Source organism: Microchirus variegatus (assembly GCF_963457635.1).
Source record: "Microchirus variegatus genome assembly, chromosome: 20".
Classification (NCBI taxonomy): Eukaryota; Metazoa; Chordata; class Actinopteri; order Pleuronectiformes; family Soleidae; genus Microchirus; species Microchirus variegatus.
Genome location: NC_139821.1, coordinates 2,129,677 through 2,148,793, shown reverse-complemented (window position 1 = coordinate 2,148,793; position 19,117 = coordinate 2,129,677). Strand labels below are relative to the sequence as shown.

The window sequence follows — 19,117 nt, the reverse complement described above, 5'->3', positions numbered from 1 at the left end:
ATTTTAACATCACAGAGACACAGGAGTTCACAGGAGTTGTTGATCCACTGCTGCCTCCATCACTAACTTCACATGTCTTATTTTGTAAAATTCGGCTTTTGAAAATCTACGTTCAGACTTACTTCAGTGACACAAAGTGACCACACGAGGCAGCAGAGGACCTGCAGCTCCTGTGTCCCTGTGAGCTAAAATCACTGATTTTCTCTATGGTGTGTATATATATATAGTATCAAAAACAAATTTTGCTCCAATATAAAGTGATTGTTTGTTGACGGAGTGTTTCTGACATGAGAAGAGCCTGAAGACACCGACCTGACGTCCGTTCACTTCCCTGATCGATCAATCACCTCCAATCGATCACAACAACAGTGACTAACATCTGTTCTTCTGCTCCCTTCAGTGTTTCTGTCTGTCATTAATCACAACACAACACTGTGTGTCTCAGTGTGTGTGTGTGTGTGTATCAGTGTGTGTGTGTGTGTCGATAAGACTGTGGTTTGGTTGCCAGGGGAAACAGACACTAATGTTTCCAAAAATGGCACTAGGCATCCCTCAAGTGTGGAAAACCTCTGTTGATCACTGACCTTCAGTGTGTGTGTGTGTGTGTGTGTGTGTGTGTGTGTGTGTGTGTGTGTGTGTCAGATTAAACAAACTCTCATCACCAACTTGAACCACAATTCAAATCAACCTTAACCAGTTCCTCAGATATGAGGAGGTTCTGCCTCATTAGGACCAGGTTCTGGTCTCCATGAGGACTAGGTCAGTGTTTTTTTTTTACGACCTGACGACAACGGCTGCTTCTCAAAGTCAACTCTGAACCTCCAGCACCTCAGCCACCACCATGTGAGGCAGGAAACTGAGGTTTGTAAACCACTCACTCTCCCTGCACCAAAGCCCATAGAGAAAACCAGTGATTTTAACATCACAGAGACACAGGAGTTCACAGGAGTTGTTGATCCACTGCTGCCTCCATCACTAACTTCACATGTCTTATTTAGTGAATTCGGCTTTTGAAAATCTCCATTCAGATTAAAACCAGTGACACAAAGTGACCACACGAGGCAGCAGTAGACCATCAGCTCCCGTGTCCCCTGTGAGCTAAAATCACTCACTGGTGTGGGAGAGTACAAACGTCAGTTTCCTGTTGGAAAAGTCTGTCTCAGAGGGAAAATAACGACCTGCACCGTGCACTGAACGCGTTATTATGGGATGCAGGTTTCTCCCCACACACACACGCACACACACACACAGTAAACACACACTTGAGTGACATTTCTGCACATTCGAGACATCGTCCAAACCTGCAGGAGACACACGGTCATCATCATCATCATCATCATCATCATCAGTCGTCCTCATAGAGACAGACACAGCTGCCGTGTTTTCTCTCTCTCTCTCTCGTGGTTGGATGCACACGTGTTAGCGCGTTAGCATGTGGAAAACCACGTTTTATCACGTTACCTTCACTGCTGCTGATGCTGCTGCTGCGGCGTCTTCACCTCCTCCTCCTCTCTCCTCCTCCTCCTCTCCCTACAGTACTGTATGAGCGCTGCTGTGACATCACTGCAGCCTCCTCCTCCTCCTCCTCCTCCTCCTCCTCACGCTGATCCGCAGTCGTTTCCCATCAATCACTCACTCTTCCCCATTCACCTCCACGTCTCTACGTTCACTTCTCCTCTGTCCTCACTCCTCATCCCTCTCTCTCTCTCTCTCTCTCTCCTTCCTCCTCCTCCTCCTCTTCCTCACAGAGATGCTGATGCTCAGCTGCAGCAGTAATCGTATTCATGACAAGTTGCAGCTAAAAATAGCCGCGCCTCCTCCTCCTCATCCTCCTCTTCCTCCTCCTCGTGTTTCTAATAATAGAAAGACTCGCGGGCAGCAGAGACATTTATAGAGAAGACAGAGACGAACACCTCGTCGTCTTCTTCTGTCACGTGATTAACGTGTTTTGAAATCAGGTTTGTGGAAAAGATTACAATGTTTTTAACGTGTTTTATTGTTACTTTAGTCTCACGTGTTTTTGCTAACATTTGAAGCATGTTTACGTGGATTACTTACGTGGTTTTTTTGAAGAATAGCAACACGATCGGCAGTGTTTTATCGCTAACGTTATTAACGTCTCTTTTTGTAACATGAGGAAAATGAAAAAATTCAACGCTAGCTTTTTGTGACATTAGTACATTAATAACATGTTTTGGTGATTTTTTCCTACATTTACATTTTAGTAAAAGTAATAATAATAACGTAGTTTTCCTAACGTTACTCACATGTTTTTTTGAAGAATAGCATCACAATTTGCAGTGTTTTATCGCTAACGTTATTAATGTCTCTTTTTGTGACATTAGTACAACAAATATTTCTTTAAACACTAATAACGTGTTTTGATGATTGTTTCTTCGGAACAATTCAGTAATAATAATAATAATAATAATATAGATTTCTTATTGTTACTTACGTGTGTTTTTGAAGAATAGCAACACGATTTGCAGTTTTTTTTATTGTTTTATCAGTAACATTTATTGAAATTAAACAGTTTTTTGTTCTGGAGCTGTGAGTAAATAACGTGTTTATTGATTTATGGTTAATGTGACGCAAGTAAAACGTTTTTTGTGACATTAATAAAACAAAATTGCGACGTTACTGATATGTTTTCTTAGATTTTTGTGTGTGTGTGTCTGTGTGCGCGTGTGTGTGTGTGTGTGTGTGTGTGCGTCCACTCACGGTGAAGCTGTTGTTGACATTCTTGGTGCTGGACTCTGCGACGCTGGCGTCTGACAGGTCCACCTCGTCAAAGATGAGAGACTGCAGAGAGGACGAAGACACACACACACACACACACACACACACACACACACACACACACACACACACACACACACACACACACACACACACACACACACACACAGAGTGTGTTAACGTTGTGTAGACATGTCTCTGTCCTCAGCTCTTATCCTTATTATAAACTAGAGCATGAAGCGTCGTCTTATTATGGACAAAGCAGCAGAACCTTAGAATGAACCTGTCAGATCAAACACATGAAAGCACTCACACACTCTGTCTGACGGGTATATTTAAGACACACACACACACACACACACACACACTGTTGGACTTTATTTTCCGCAGTTAAAGTCTATTTTCGGGTTTATTACGAGAAGCTGCGAGCGTCAGATAACATGCGAGCGCCAAATACCTCCTGAAACACGGAGGGATTGCGGGCAGAGGCCCAAGAGCTCGACGGATCAGTGGTTCTGTTTGAAAACGGCCGTTAAAGTGAGACAGGAGTGACGACGAAGGAGAAGAAAGTGATGACAAAGTGATGTCAGAGGAGCGCACGAGACAGCTCAAAACACACTAGAGACACAAAACAGACACACAAGGCTGAAAAATGAAAGAATCCAGACATAAATAAGTGCAAAAACAGAAGTAGAAAGGACAAAATATGCTAAAAAGAGACAAACGTGACCACAAAAGGGTAAAAAATAACAAGAAATTGCTCACAAAATGACTCAAAACAGAGACAAAGATGTCAAGAACGATGACAAAGAGACAAATTATTCAAGAAAAAGACCAAAGAAACTGAAAATGAGCACAGAGAGTTGAAAAACTATGACGAACGAGGGGAAAAAAGACAACAAAGAGAGAGAAATGAGAGAAAGAGACAAAATATGACAAAAAGACATTAAAGGGGTAAGAAAATGACAGCAGAGGGACACAAAATCACTACAAAGATGTGGAAAATGACAAAAAAATCGCGAAAAACAGTTGAAAAACTACAAATGAGAAGATAAAGACAGAAATTACCCTAGAAAGAGATATAATATGACAAAAAGACAAAAAAATAACAAAAAATGACAACGAAGACATTAAAAGGAGTGAAAGACGACGACAAATACACTCGGCCAAATTGCAAACGTGGACTTTGTCGTGCGGCGAGACGTTAAAGTGCGTTTTTATAAACGTTTTATTGTTTTCTCAGCGAGCGAAGAACGTGACGGCAGATCAGGTTTTTACGTTTAATAATAAAGTTAACGCGCCGCGTGACGACGTTACGGTGACTCTGAAGCTGCTGCAGCTGAGCTCTGCAGGAGCCACGGGCCAAAAACAGTGTGTGTGTGTGTGTGTGTGTGTGTGTGCGCGTGTGTGTGCGTGCACGTGTGTGTGTGTGTGAATAGCTGCAGCTGTCAGAGGGAATGCCCGGTTAGCGACGACGACGCTCTCCCCAGGCCTGCAGTGGGACGCCGGCCAGAAATTACTCAGTGTGTGTGTGTGTGTGTGTCCAAGCACTTCCACACACACACACATATGCCCATCAGTGTGTGTGTGTGTGTGTGTGTCAGCCTGAGTATGAGTGGCATGCTAACATCAACACTGCCCTCCCCCCGGTGGCCGCTGCGTCACGTGTGTGTACTAACTTTGAGTTCTTTTTCTGTCACACACACACACACACACACACACACACACACACACACACACACACACACACACACACACACACACACACACACACAGTCTTGAGGGAAGCTGTAATGAAAGCTGACAGTTGATGGTGGACAAAGGCAAACGTCCAGACCGTCTGTGACCCACGGATCCACTAGCCAAGTTGCATCCCTGCGACCTCGTCCCCTCGTCTCCTTTCCCGTCTCCTTCCACCTCCTCCCTCCTATACTTTTATAAAATCTGCACCTGCGTCAAGTCTACGACGTCTTTAAGAACACGCTCGCGTCTTTATCTTCACTGTGAGACAGACTTTTAGAACAGGAACCTGACGTGTGTCTCTCCAACACCAAACCCCATAGAGAAAATCAGTCATTTTAGCTCACGGTGGACACAGGAGCTGCTGGTCTACTGCTGCCTCGTGTGGTCACTTTGTGTCACTGATTTTAATCTGAATGAAGATTTTCAAAAGCCGAATTGACAAAATAGGACATTGTAAGTTAGTGATGGAGGCAGCAGTGGATCAACAACTCCTGTGAACTCCTGTGTGCTGTGATGTTAAAATCACTGGTTTACTCTATGGGGTTTGGTGTGGGAGAGTGAGTGGTTTACAAACTTCAGGTTCCTGTTGGAAAAGTCTGTCTAACAGTGAAATAAAGACGTGAACATGTATTTAAAGACCCTTTTCTTCAGTGTATAACAGTGGAGGAGGGAGGGAGGTGCAGGGATGCAGACCTGACTAATGGATCCATGAGGAGGTCAGGCTTGTTGGGCACAGGGCAGCACAGGCAGCCAGGCCACACTGGACGCACCAGAGTGGATGAACATGGTCTTATCTAAAGGCTAACGTCGCCGTCCGGCCATGATGGAGAGAACTCGCTGTTAAAAAAAAGAAGAAGCAGAAATCGTAGTTGGTTTAGTGAACGTTTTGTTTCTCCCAGCACGGCCATCGAGCGACTTCTTAACGCTAACGCTAACAGGAAGGACGAGCAAAACACGTTAGAGAGGGGACGATATCAAAAGCCCATGTCGCCATTAGCGCGATCAAAAATATCTGCGATTTTGACTCAACATTTTAGTCAGAAACAATCGTGAATGAGATGATATCATAAATCAAGTGATTCCCCGACTGTAAAGATGAAGGCGCCCCCTTGTGGCACTGTATGTTGATGACCACAAGTCGGAAGTGGGAGATTATCGTGTTCCAGTTGCGCGAAATTCTACGAGTAAGAATTTAAACAGTACAATGTTTACGACGGATTTACTGTGAAATAAATGTTTGTATTTACGATTTCCCCTCGATGGAGGCGCCCCCTTGTGGCGACGCTGCGTTATATTTATATATCGGAAGTGACGTCAACGCCCGAGTTCATCACGTTCCAGGTGCGAAGACACGGGCGCTAACGCTTCTCGGACTAGCTATTATTAGCGACACTGGTTACTAACATGGTATTTAACTACGAGTAAAAAAATAGAGTATTATTATGTTTACGGTTCACTGTGAAATAAACGCGACAAAAGTGTTTCGGAAATTTCGGGAAATTTTTGTATTTACGATTTCCCCTTGATTCGGGATTATCACAATAATGAATGAACATTTGCTTATTGCTGACTGGAAAGATGAAGGCGCCCCCTAGTGGCACATCGCATTCTAGTTGCGAAGACATGGACGCTAACGTTCCTCGGACTAGCTATTGTTAGCGACACTGGTCACTAACATGGTATTTTGCACGTCTACGAGGAAAAGACAATGTAGTAAATGTGTAAAAAGGTATTATTATGTTTACGACTTACGATTTACCATAATTCGCGATTATCACAGTAATGATAACTCACTGGTTGCTAGCGCCTTTTTTATCGTCCCAGCCCTATAGCGTCACTTCACTGTACGTGTTTTGCTGCCCAACCTGCGGATTTATCTGCATTATATTATATACACTGCATTCATGTCATATGGCCTAAAAAAAGAAATCGGGAAAAAATTTGCCCAAAACTCAGAAGGGGGCGGAGCCTGAACTCTAACACAGCTAATCGCTGTTGTTCACGTTTGCCGCGTGACATGAACGCAGCGCTGTCGTTTACAGGCGTGAGAGAGCGTGGATGGTTTTAAGCGGCTAAGCTCGTCAACTTTGACCCCCGTGACCTCTGGCCGCGCTGTGCTGACCCGGATTCTCACTAGGCCTTCCTCAGATCCGCTGGCGCCCAGCGGCGGCGGGGAGTGCCGCGCGCCCGTCCAGCACACGGACACAAGCCGCCAGCACACGCGGCTCCTGGACACTCTGTGCAGCGCCCTCTGCTGCCAGCGAGCCAAGGCGCTGCCAGACTGGTGTGTACACACAGACACACACACACACACACACGTTTCACATCGAGCAGGTTAGGTTATTACAGGAAGTAGGGAAGGAAAGATTAAAAGTTAAGAAAATGGATTTAAAACAGGGGTCTCAAACTCCAGAGTATCAGGTCTGGTCATTAGGGGGCAGTCAAGTGAAAATAAAAGTCTTTACATCAGAATATTCCATTATAATGTGCCATTTTTTACCATATTTCACATAATTTCAAAATAAAAGCCATGTTTTGATACGTAAAGACAGATGATTCACAATAAAACACATTTGTGGGGCAAAATGAGTCTAAAGTATAAATATCAAAAACACATTTAAGTGACATTAGGGGGCACATTTAATCGCTTGAGGGTCCACATGTGGCCCGTGGACCACAGGTTTGAAACCTCAGATGACCACACACACACAAAAAGGTGCTAAGGATTTTAAATTATTTCACAATATTCCCTTATAATGTGGCAATAATGGCATTTTTTGATGATATTTCACATCGTTTCAAAATAAAAGCCTTTGTTTTGATACGTTAAGATGGATAATTCACAATAAAAAACATATTTGTGAGGCAAAATGAGTGTATAAATATCGAAAACACACATTTAAGTGGCAAAAAGGTGCTGATGATTTTAAATTATATCACAATATTCCATTATAATGTGTCAATAATGGCATTTTTTGATGACATTTCACATTATTTCAAAATAAAAGCCTTTGTTTTGATCTTAAAGGCTGCATTAAATCACCTGAGAGGCCACAAGTTTGAGACTTTCAGATTAAAAGTCAAATTAAGATGATAACTCATGTGATAGAAGATGTGTGTGTGTCTGTGTGTGTGTGTGTGTGTGTGTGTGTGTGTGTGTGTGTGTGTGTGTGTGTGTGTGTGTACCTTGGCGTCTTTGGCGTAGTAAAGCGTTCGGCCTCTTAGTTTGAAGTATCGTTTCTTCCACCTCTGGAAGGAGCTGGTCTGTTTCAGCAGCAGTCCCTCCTTTATACTCGTCTGTACACACACACACACGCACGCACACGCACACACACACACACACACACACACACACACACACACACACACACACACACACACACACACACACACACACGTTAACAGGCTGTTAGCAGTTTCCTGTAGATTAATACCAGACAGTGGTTGTGTGTCTGTGTTTGAAATGACGCTCCATTTAAGTGTGTGTGTGGGTGTGTGTGTGTGTGTGTTTGTGTGTGTTTGTGTGTGTGTGTGTGAGCAACAATTTAACGCATGGAGGACGAGGGATAAACCAGAGAGTGGAGAAGAAAGGAAACTCATTATCTCACACACACACACACAGACCACAGAGAAGAAGAGAGTGATGGAGGAGGAGGAGAAGTTGTGGATTAATCCAAACCGAACAGAATCTCACGTCGTAACATTGTCACACGATGATGGATGAGAACGTGAACATGAAACAGATGACAGAGTGAAAAATAAGGGATATTTTCCCCTGTAAATAACCTTAAAAGAACGTGTGTGTTCTTGATGTTATATCTTACTGAGGACACGTCAAAACACCTTAACCATCACAGCTAAGAGTCTGACTTTGAACTTTGACCCCGTATATATACACACACACATATACAGTATGTATCACTCTCTCTGGACACAGGAGAGGTGGAGCTCACACACACACACACACACACACACACACACAGTCTATTAATAGCAGAGGAAAGCTGTTGCTGCTCAGAGAAGAGAATTACAAACAGACATATACACACACACACACACACACACACACACACACTGGCCTGAAGCTGACATCCTGCCCACCACCAGCTGTGTCAACTTAAACACAGAAAACACTGTAGCTCAACACACACACACACACACACACACACTGCTGGTGTCAAACATGCGGCTCGTGGGCCACATATGGGCCCTTCACATAATGGTTAGTTATTTATGGATGTTTTTTTTTATTTTATCAAATTTTCATCATAAATACATTTTATATTCCCGTTCCATAGCAATGCTTTTATTTTGAAATTCCGGGGGAAATTTCATCACAAATATTGTTATTGTGACATCAGGAATGATGGAATGTCCAGATATAACTCTGAGCAAATATCAGCTTTAGCTAAACAAGTCAGGTGGAAGTTAGCATTGCAGCTAGGTCGCTACCTGGCAAGCTACAGCGCAGGGGCCGTGGGAAACGCCACGTCACTTCCTCTGTATGTCAAAGTAAAGTTATTTGGTGCGTAGTGGCATTAAAACTAGCTTTGCTAACTAGAAAGCTAACATAGTGAATTTGATATATGAAAACACAAACAACAACAACAACAACAACAGTAAAACAGTGAAAAACAACCATTTTCACCCTTTTAGCACTGTAGCTAGGTTGCTAACTAGCAAGCTAAACAGGTGGTGTACATAAGTCGGACCCTAACACTACAGCTTTAAGCTAGGAATTAAGGAATTATAACTTCCTGATCAAAAATTGGGAAATTACAAGTAACAGAGTGCAACTGGAATGCACTATTAGCCTATTAGCATAGCTTCAAATCCAACGCCCGTGCAGCGTCACATAGCAAAGGTCCTTCCTGCCTCGTAAAGACATTTATTTAACTTCACTTTCTGCCACAGACAGAGAATATCAGATTAAACCTACATCTTTACTGCAAAGGTTTGTGTGGATTAAACAGAGGAAGAGGAGATTAAAGGTTGTAAAATCTCTCTTTCTCTTTCTATAGGTACGAAGTGTAGGTCTGACGACTGGATTCCTGCGGTGGATTAAAGTGAAATACCTCCACGCTGACTTCCCTACAAGGCCTGCAGCTTTCAATAAGAATAATGATAATAAACGCAGTGACGTCATCTCCTCATTTAGCCTTGTCGAGTGTTCTCTCTGCTCAGGGAACTCCTCGGCGAGGAAATCTTAACCAACATCTGAGGACGGATTAAAACACAGACACACACACACACACACACACACACACACACACACACACACACACACACACACACACAGGACCTCTAGCATTAGCAAAACAACAGTAAAACAGTGAAAAAACTACAACTCTCACCCTTTTAGCACTGTAGCTAGTTTGCTAACTTGATAATATAATATAATATAATAAAAAGAAAAGCACTCAGAGAGCGCAGACCTCTGCCAAGGCAGCTCAGTGCATACAAAATAGCAATAAAAATAGGGATAGCATCTACGGATCACACCCAAAATTGAATCACTTGTTCCTGGTCCCATTGCGAAGATTTCCTGAAAATGTAATCCAAATCCGTCAGTGACATTTTGAGCTACATTGCTAACAGACAGACGAAAACATATACCTCGTTGGCAGAGGTCAATAATAATGTTTCATCACAAATATTGTTATTGTGAAATCATGATGGCATGTCCAGATATAACCAGCTAATATCACTGCAGCTCAGTTGCTAACTAGCAAGCTAAACAAGTCGTGTACATAAGTCGGACGCTAAAACTACAGCTTTAAGCTAGGAATTGAAAAAAACTGGGAAATTACAGAGTGCAACTGGAATGCACTATTAGCCTATTAGCATAGCTTCCAATAGATAGCGTCTACGGATCACGCCCAAAATTCACTTGTAATCACTTGCTCCTGGTCCCAATGCGGACATTTCCTGAAAATTATGTTGCTAACAGACAGACAAACAAACAAACAAACACCGGCGAAAACATATACCTCCGGAGGTCGATAAAAACGTTTGGCCGAGCAGAAGTGACTTTGCTCTAGTTGGGTGTCCTATTTCCTATTTTGTCCCTCCTTGGCCTCCATAGTTCCTCTCCTTGTCTTCATCTCCTTCCTGTTGCCAAGTAGGCCAGAAGTGAGCTATAAATAGTCGCTTTGCTTCGCCTCTGTGCGCCGCGCGACTCCCCTCAGCTCAAATGAACGAGAGAGAGGAAGACGGAGAGAGAGGAAGACGGAGAGAGAATCCTGTGCCAGAGAAAAATGAGTAACCTGATCTCCATGTTCACACACACACACACACACACACACAATGGACAAAGGTACAGTCCGTCCAAACGAGTCCAGCAGCTGTGGTCTCTCAGAGCTGCAGCAGAAGTTCCCTGGACGCTCCTGACGACACCAGAACAAACACTGAACTCCTGCAGGATCTGGACCGTGGTGGACAGAGGACATTCAGTCCACTCCTAATAATAATAATAATAATACTAGTCGTCTTCTTTTTCACCTTGATCCCCGGAGCTTACGCTAATTAGCAGCTCCCTCTTGACCTCGTGAGGTTTCTATCTCATTAATTAGACGTCGTAAAAATAGGCTTTCCGCTTTCCATCGGCTTAATTGTTTTATAAGTGGTTTAAATCAAAAGAAGCAAAGGTCAGAGAGAGTGTTTGAAGTGTCAGGCCTCAGGGGGGCGCTGCGCTCGCCCTGAACACCGAGGCGACTGCGACTCGAGGTGTTCATGGGGGTCGTAGGGACTTCAAAAAATAGGCTCATTCACTCACAAGATCAAGACCAAGACCAGTAATGAGAGCAAGGCATGCTAAGACCAAGAAATAAAGCAAAGCAGGGACAAGACCAAGTCGAGATATGTACCAAGACAGAAATCAAAGGTAGAGTGAGGCCAAATCAAGACCAAGGCAGGGCAAGATCAGAACTAACTATACCAAGACCAAGACCAGATATCTACCAAAAACCAAGGTAGAGTGAGACCAAATCAAGACCAAGACAAGACTTGTACCGAGAAGAAGACAGACCAAGTTAACTTGGACCAAGACCAAAAGCAAAGCAAGGCAAGACCAAGACCAGATATGTACCAAGACAAAAACCAAAGGTAGAGTGAGACCAAATCAAGACCGAGGCAGGATTTGTACCAAGACCAAAAGCAAGGCCAAATCAAGACCAGGATCAGACTTGAACCAAGAGCAAGACATGCCAAGACCAAGAACTAAAGCAAAGCAGGGACAAGACCAAGTCCAGATATGTACCAAGACAGAAATCAAAGGTAGAGTGAGGCCAAATCAAGACCAAGACCAGACTTGTACCAAGAAGAAGACAAATACCAAGGCAAACCTGTACCAACACCAAAAGCAAGGCAAGACAAGACCAAATCAAGATGAAGTTCAGACTTGTACCAAGAACAAGGCACGCTAAGACCGAGGCCAGAACTGTACCAAGACCAAAAGTAAAGCAGGGAAAGACCAAGACCAGATTTGTACCAAGAAGAAAAGACTTGTACAAAGACCAACAGCAAGGCCAAATTAAGACCAAGCCCAGTAAAGAGAGCAAGATCAAGGCAGGGCAAGATCAGAACTAACTATACCAAGACCAAGACCAGATATCTACCAAAAACTAAGGTAGAGTGAGACCAAAAGCAAGGCCAAATCAAGACCAGGATCAGACTTGTACCAAGAGCAAGGCATGCTAAGACCAAGGCCAGAACTGAACCAAGACCAAAAGCAAAGCAGGGCATGACCAAGACCAGATTTGTACCAAGAAGAAAAGACTTGTACAAAGACCAACAGCAAGGCCAAATTAAGACCAAGACCAGATTTATACCAAGAACAAGGCATGCTAAGACTTAGTCAAGACCAAGACAGACTTGTACCAAATGCAAAGCAAGGCGAGACCAAGTCAGACCAAAGACAAAGTGAGGCCAAGACCAACAACAAGGTAGGGTAAGACCAAATCTAGACCAGGACAAGATTCGAACAGCAGCAAAAACCAAGAACAAGGCAGCGTGAGATCATGTCAGGACTAAGACCAGTCCTCTTGGTCTTGACCTGGTCTTGACCTCTACACACACACACTCACACTCACACACGCATGCATTTAGTTTTACGACAAAAGAAAAAGGAACCCCGTTGTCCGACAATTAAAAAGAAACTCATGACCGATTCAACAAAACTGCTGCGGCTGCAACCAGAACCAGAACAGACCAGTGTGTGAAGACCACGGCCTCCTCATTGTGTCTCAGCAGACAAGAGGACCAGTGTCTTCTGTGAGGATCTATTATATTATACCTCCACTTCGGAGTCCGGTCTGTGGAGTCCTGCAACACTGGAGTCTTTCACAGTCTCTGAGGATCACCCTCCACCTCCTCCTCCTCGACAGGAGAGGAGGTCTTCCACTGTCTGTCCTCCCCTAATTGCAGCTCAGTCCCCGTCTAAAGATGTCACCATGGTGACAAGGAAAATTACAACCCGGCGTTCTCCAAAGGGGGCAGTTCCCCTGTCGGTGATCTCCTTTGTGCGGCGGCGGCGGCGGCGTCCTCGAGTGGGAAGGCGTACGCGTGTCGAGTGGGTGGAAGGTGGACGTTAAGTGAGGCTGGTGAGGACGGCAATTTACGCACGATTACCTCAATTAGACGCCGCGTCGCACAAACAAGGACTCGCTCGGGAGTGGGAGATATGACAGATCGGTGGCGTTCTTTTACAACCCCCCCATCATCATCATCATCATCATCATCATCATCGCTTCCCCTCCAGCTGAAATGGAACATTTGAGTGTTAAAAGCGAAGCAGCAAATTTCCTGTTTACATAACGAAGCTCTCGGTGTCAGAGAGGAGAATATATAGAATTGTTCTGTTCCTCTTTGCCTACGCTCGCTCAGGGAGTACACAATCCAGACATGCGAGTGGGCAAAAGCCACACAAACGCCACAACACTCAGATGTGGGCGTGTCCTCCACATGGAAACGCTAAAAAACCAAACCCTCACGAAAGACTTCGATGACACACATGGTTTTTATCCCGAAATTAGAGGCAGGAAAGACGGGATTACTGAACGCACAACACTGGTAATAATCCCAACACGGCCATTCTGGGATTGACGTATGACACTTATAATGATATAAAGACAATTTAAGAGTCAACTGAGGCTGAAAGAACTTGTTGTTTTGACTCATCACAGTAAATAAATATTAGATTAGATATAGATATTCGATTAGATTAGACAGGTTATAAACAAGAATTCTGACAAAACACACACACACACTAGAGCACAAAGCAAACAAAGCAGTGGAACAGCACTCAGTGAGTGTGTCTGCATGATCCATTAGTCACTCACTCACACACACACACACACACATTGCGACTAGCATTGTTAGCGCAATGTCAACATGCTAGGAACATGGGTTACAGTTACAGTGGGAGCGAATGTTAGCTCATCATGTAGCTTAGCGTCTGTCAGTGATTTCAGGTGAGTTAAAAAACAAACCGCGTATTATATTGACGCGATATTATCACAATATTTAAGTCACAATACGATATTGTCACAATATGAACACGATATTTTCCCGATAATTAAGTCACAATACGATATTATCACGATATTTAGGGCACGATACGATATCACTATATGATATTATCCTGATACGATACGATATTGTCAAAATATTAATACGATATATAACGATATTTAGGCCACAATACGATATTGTCAAAATATTAATATATTATTGCGCGATATGGTCACGATATTTAAGTTACAATATATTATCACGATATTTAAGTCACGATACAATATTATCACAATAGTTAGGTTACGATACAATATTGTCACAATATTTACGTTACAATACAATATTATCACGATATTTAAGTCACGATGCGTTATTGTCAAAATAATACGATATTATCCTGATATTAAGGACTCGATACAATATTGTCACAATATTTAAGTTATGATACGATAGCATCGCAATATTTACGTCACGATATGATATTGTCACAAATTTAAGTTACGATACGATATTATCGCGATATCTAAGTCAGGATATGATATTGTCACGATATTTAAGTCACGAACAATATTGTCACAATATTTAAGCTACGATACCATATTTAAGCTACCATACAATATTATCGCGATATTTAAGTTACGATATGATATTATCACAATATTTAAGTCTCAATACAATATTGTCACAATATTGATACAAATTATAGCGTGTCTAGCGCCACACAGTGGCCATTGTGGTCACTTCACAGCCCAACTCACATGAAGGATGTGAGGGCTAAATGTGTTTGTTAAATAACAGGAGAAAAACAAAGCCTGTGAACATAACGTACAGTATATATATATATGTGTGACAGACTTGGACAGGTTAGGACAGGTGAGACCTGCCATCATCTCGAGTAAATAAACTCCTGCGTGTGGTGAATAATGCAGGTGGGGTGGAGTGGAGCAGTCAATAATTAAGTGTGGGAGGACGACGACGACGCTCCGTAAACGCCGTAAAACAAACCAGTGGGCCAAGAAAGCTTGGGTGTCAGAGGTAAGAGTCAGCGCAGCGTCCTCTTACTCAGCCCTGGCTGCACTTTACATGCATTATTCAACACACGTTCATACAAATAAAACAAGCTTTTTTGATCTGATTTCAAAAGTAGTTGCATTTTACAGGCAAATGTGTACTTTTTAAACCAGCAGGCAACTTTAAAGAGTAAAGAAATAAACGCACAGGCTTTACCTTCACTTGATTTAGTGTTTTTGTGATGCAGAAAACATTATTTTGAGATAAAGTCATAGGTTTATAAGAGCAGAAGAGTTTCCATTTCCTTCTCTGTGCGAGTGTGATTGTATTCTTTTATTGTCGTACGATATTGAGGATTTATTGGATCGTTTTTTTTCCGTCGTTAAACGTGGACACGGCTGAATAAACTGAACCAAACCAGTGCTGCCTCTGAGCTTCATCACTGCAATTGCATGTGTCGTAAAAAAGGTCCAGCAGGTAAAGGTCAAAGTGCACATCATAATAAAGGGATATTCTGGAGTAGCAGTTTAAGTCTACAATATCTGAAGAACATGTTGACGTCTTTATCTTTACTGTTAGACTGACTTTTCCAACAGAAAACTGAAGTTTGTTTCTCCTCACACCAAACCCCATAGAGAAAATCACTGATTTTAGCTCACGGTGGACACAGGAGCTGCTGGGTCTACTGCTGCCTCGTGTGGTCACTTTGTGTCACTGACGTTAATGTGAACGGATGTTTTCAAAAGCCGAATTGACAAAATAAGACATTTGAATGTGGTGATGGAGGCAGCAGTGGATCAACAACTCCTGTGAACTCCTGTGTTGCTGTGATGTCAAAATCACTGGTTTTCTCTATGGGCTTTGGTGTGGGAGCGACAAAGCGAAAAAAACCTTGAATTTACGGTCAAAAAAAGTGTCTCTGACAGTGAGATAAAGACATAAAAACGTATTCTAAGATGTTATTTTGATTCAGACTCACTCCCACACTTCCAAAAAAAAACAGAACTATCCCTTTAATATTCAACCAGTGTCTTTCTCTCAGAGACAAAACAGCAGGATGTGTGCGTCTCCTACAAAAACAACATAATTTTTAATAAAGTAAAAGCATGTGAGGACACACGGGGACACACGGGGACAGGGGGGGTGTCTTACCTTGGTCCTGATCTGTCCTGATGTGGACACTTTCCGGATCAGCTTCTGCGGTCCCTCCTGCTCCCCCTCGCTGTCAGAGGACTCGTCCGCGGCTCCGGAGCCGGACACAGCTCCCACCACATGGGCATGGATCCCCGGCGCGGACGCGGGCCCCTTCTCCGGCTCCTGTCGCGGGGAGATGGGACAAAACCAGTCGGGGTTATTCTCCTGCTCCTTGTTACCGGCCGCGGTGTCGCGCTCCTCCGCGGCGGCAGCAGCAGCAGCGGCGGCGGCAGCGGCGGCGGCGGCGGCGGCGGCGGCAGCGGCTCCTTTCCTCTCCTGGAGGCGGGAGGAAGCGTCTCTCCTCCTCGCTGTCATCTCTCCCCGGCTCTGCGGCTGAGCACGGCCGGATTTGGTGGAGTGTGAGTGGGCTGGGAGACGCGCATGTCGCGGGCTCGGTGGGGATGGGCTCCGTGGCGTTTACTCCCACCTCCTCCTCCGCCTCTCCTCCCCCCTCCTTCCTCCTCCTCCTCCTCAGCTACAGCAGCTCCAGAACCCCGCGCTGCTGCTGCTGCTTTTACTGGATCACACACGCACGGAGCCCGCATCACCCTCTCCACCAGACCCGGGCCAGGACCGGGGTCAGGGCAGACCTCGGACCCGGGCCAGGGCAGACACTTTACACCGAGTCACAACATAAATAACCCTGTATAATGTTTATGGAGATGGTGAAATATTATAAATAAACAAAATAAAAACATGTATAACACAATATAATGTATAGAAGATAATAATAATAATAGAATATACCATGTAAACAGCTTATGTAACCTGGTTATATGTGAACGATACGATACAAGACGTGATACGATAATTTACAATACGATACAATAACGTATCATAGGATGAATTATCATACGATATATAATACGATAACTTATTATATAAGTTACGATATGACAATTTACGATACGTTATGATACGATACAGTTATTTACAATATGGTGTTCCGATACAATAAGTTACAATACGATAAATTATGATACAATAAATGACTATACGATACAATGTGATAAGTTACATTACGACAATTACGATTCGATACCTTATGACACGATTAGTTACAAATATGACAAATTTTGATAGTAGTGAGATACAATATGACAAAATATATGATATAATAAGGTGAGTTAACGATACAATAGGATACGTTATAATATGATGAGCTAATATACAATAATATAAGATAAGATAATCATTTGTTAGTCCCACACTTTACAAGAAAAAACATAAAAATACGAGCAAATAATTAAGTAAACAACTAAACTGTTGCAGCCATGTGCAGAAATGCATCTACTTCATTATTTATGATTATTATGATTGAAAGACTAACATTATTTGAATGAGAATTGTACTAAAATAATCCCCATTGAGTGTAAATGGACCTGGATTTTGTGAGTCAATGGGCAGAAGAGAAGAAAATCCGAGAAAAAAATCCCATTTCCACTCATTTACTGCGCGTCAAACCATCGTTTTCGTCAGAACGAGCCTTTAAACGCGACTTTGTGTTTTCTTACATAATGACGACAATTTACGAGATGAGACGTTTCTATAGAAACTCACTCGCGCAGACTTTGGCTCGTTTTCACTGAAAAACACAAACCAAGTGAAGAAGAAGAAGAAAAAGAAAAGTGTCCAATCACTGACCAGTTCCTCCCACACTGGACTGCGGGTCAGACGGTAGACATCCTCCATAGTCCCGGTCCGGTCCGGTCCGGTCCGGTGCTCCGCGGCGGTCCGAAGCTCCGAGCTCAGCTCCCCGTGGAGGAATGCGCGCTCTGCCGCCGCCGCCTCGCCGCTCGTCCGCGCGCTGCAAAACACGCGTCTCGCTCCGCCGCTAACCGTGAAGTGAAGACCGTCCGTGGGCTACTACAACCGCCACACCCCCTCCTGCCTCCTCCTCCTCCGGCCTCCTCCTCCTCGCTCCGTGGGGGTCGCTCCACGTGACGCGCGTCAAAACCGCTTTAAAACGCACGCGCGGTTTGTTCTCGGCACGCGTGCCCAACTCAGCTCCACTAACATGTGTGGATGACGTCACCAATTCTCGTGCCAAAACAACAACAACAACAACAGCAAACAGTTAAAGGTCCACAGCGTGTAATGGTACATTCCATTTGTAGTCGGAATTCGGAATATGCGAGGTCAAGGGACACGGAACGTTCCAACTCGGAAACACGGAGCGACCTCACCGTCGGATTCAAACAACGCTACTTTTACCGTTAATTTCATGGAAACGGGAAACGCGATGAACTCGTGGGCCACGTCACTCCAAGTTCCGACATAAATGGAACGCAGCGCAATGGTACTTTCCATATGCGGTTGGAATTCGGAATTTGCGAAGTCAAGGAACGCCCCCTACGTTAATTTCACTTTTGTCGCATTTTTTAACGGTAGATAAGTCGCACTAATATCGTATCGTTTTATTGTTAGCACATTGCTACGAAAAACACCACGTAGCGCGTTGTTATTGACTGGTTTTTGTTTGCGAACAATAGCTAGACATTGTAAAAAAACATGAACATTTAACAGTACCACGTGTAAGACTGATGAACTGTGAAACAAACACGACAAAAGTGCGATAAACGGTAAAAGTAGCAACGTGTTTTTACAATTAACGCAACCGGCAGCCATCTTGGATTCCGTCCTATCCTTACGTTTACGTTGGTCGTCGTAGTTTGTCGTGAATTCACCTCCAAGTTTACCGCAAGGGTATTTTGGGCTAGCCATCGTTAGCAATACCAGTCATTAGCAATGACAACACAGTGCTTTGCGCACACAAACAGTCTAGCAACACGGATAACAATAAAAAAGGGCTATTTGTACGACTAATGTAATGTGATACAAACACGACAGGCGTTAAATTAACGGTAAAATAAGACGTTCGTTGTTTTTACGTTTGACGTCAGTCGAGTCCTACGTT

At 43.6% G+C, this 19,117-nt stretch overlaps 1 protein-coding gene across 1 annotated transcript in view; it reads right to left on the bottom strand.

Annotated features, from left to right (window-relative positions):
* Positions 1 to 17,975, bottom strand: part of dgkh (diacylglycerol kinase, eta) — a gene marked incomplete at its 3' end in the record, with an annotated part of 44,172 nt that extends 26,197 nt beyond the window's left edge. The window contains exons 1-5 of the mRNA XM_083906996.1: positions 17,845 to 17,975; positions 16,159 to 16,323; positions 7,669 to 7,779; positions 6,605 to 6,763; positions 2,722 to 2,802 (exon numbers count right to left, since the gene is read on the bottom strand). Coding sequence (XP_083763122.1) covers positions 2,722 to 2,802; positions 6,605 to 6,763; positions 7,669 to 7,779; positions 16,159 to 16,323; positions 17,845 to 17,892 — 564 coding nt within the window. The 5' untranslated portion in view covers positions 17,893 to 17,975. The remainder of the gene's footprint in view (positions 1 to 2,721; positions 2,803 to 6,604; positions 6,764 to 7,668; positions 7,780 to 16,158; positions 16,324 to 17,844) is intronic.
* Between the last annotated feature and the right edge of the window lie 1,142 nt (positions 17,976 to 19,117).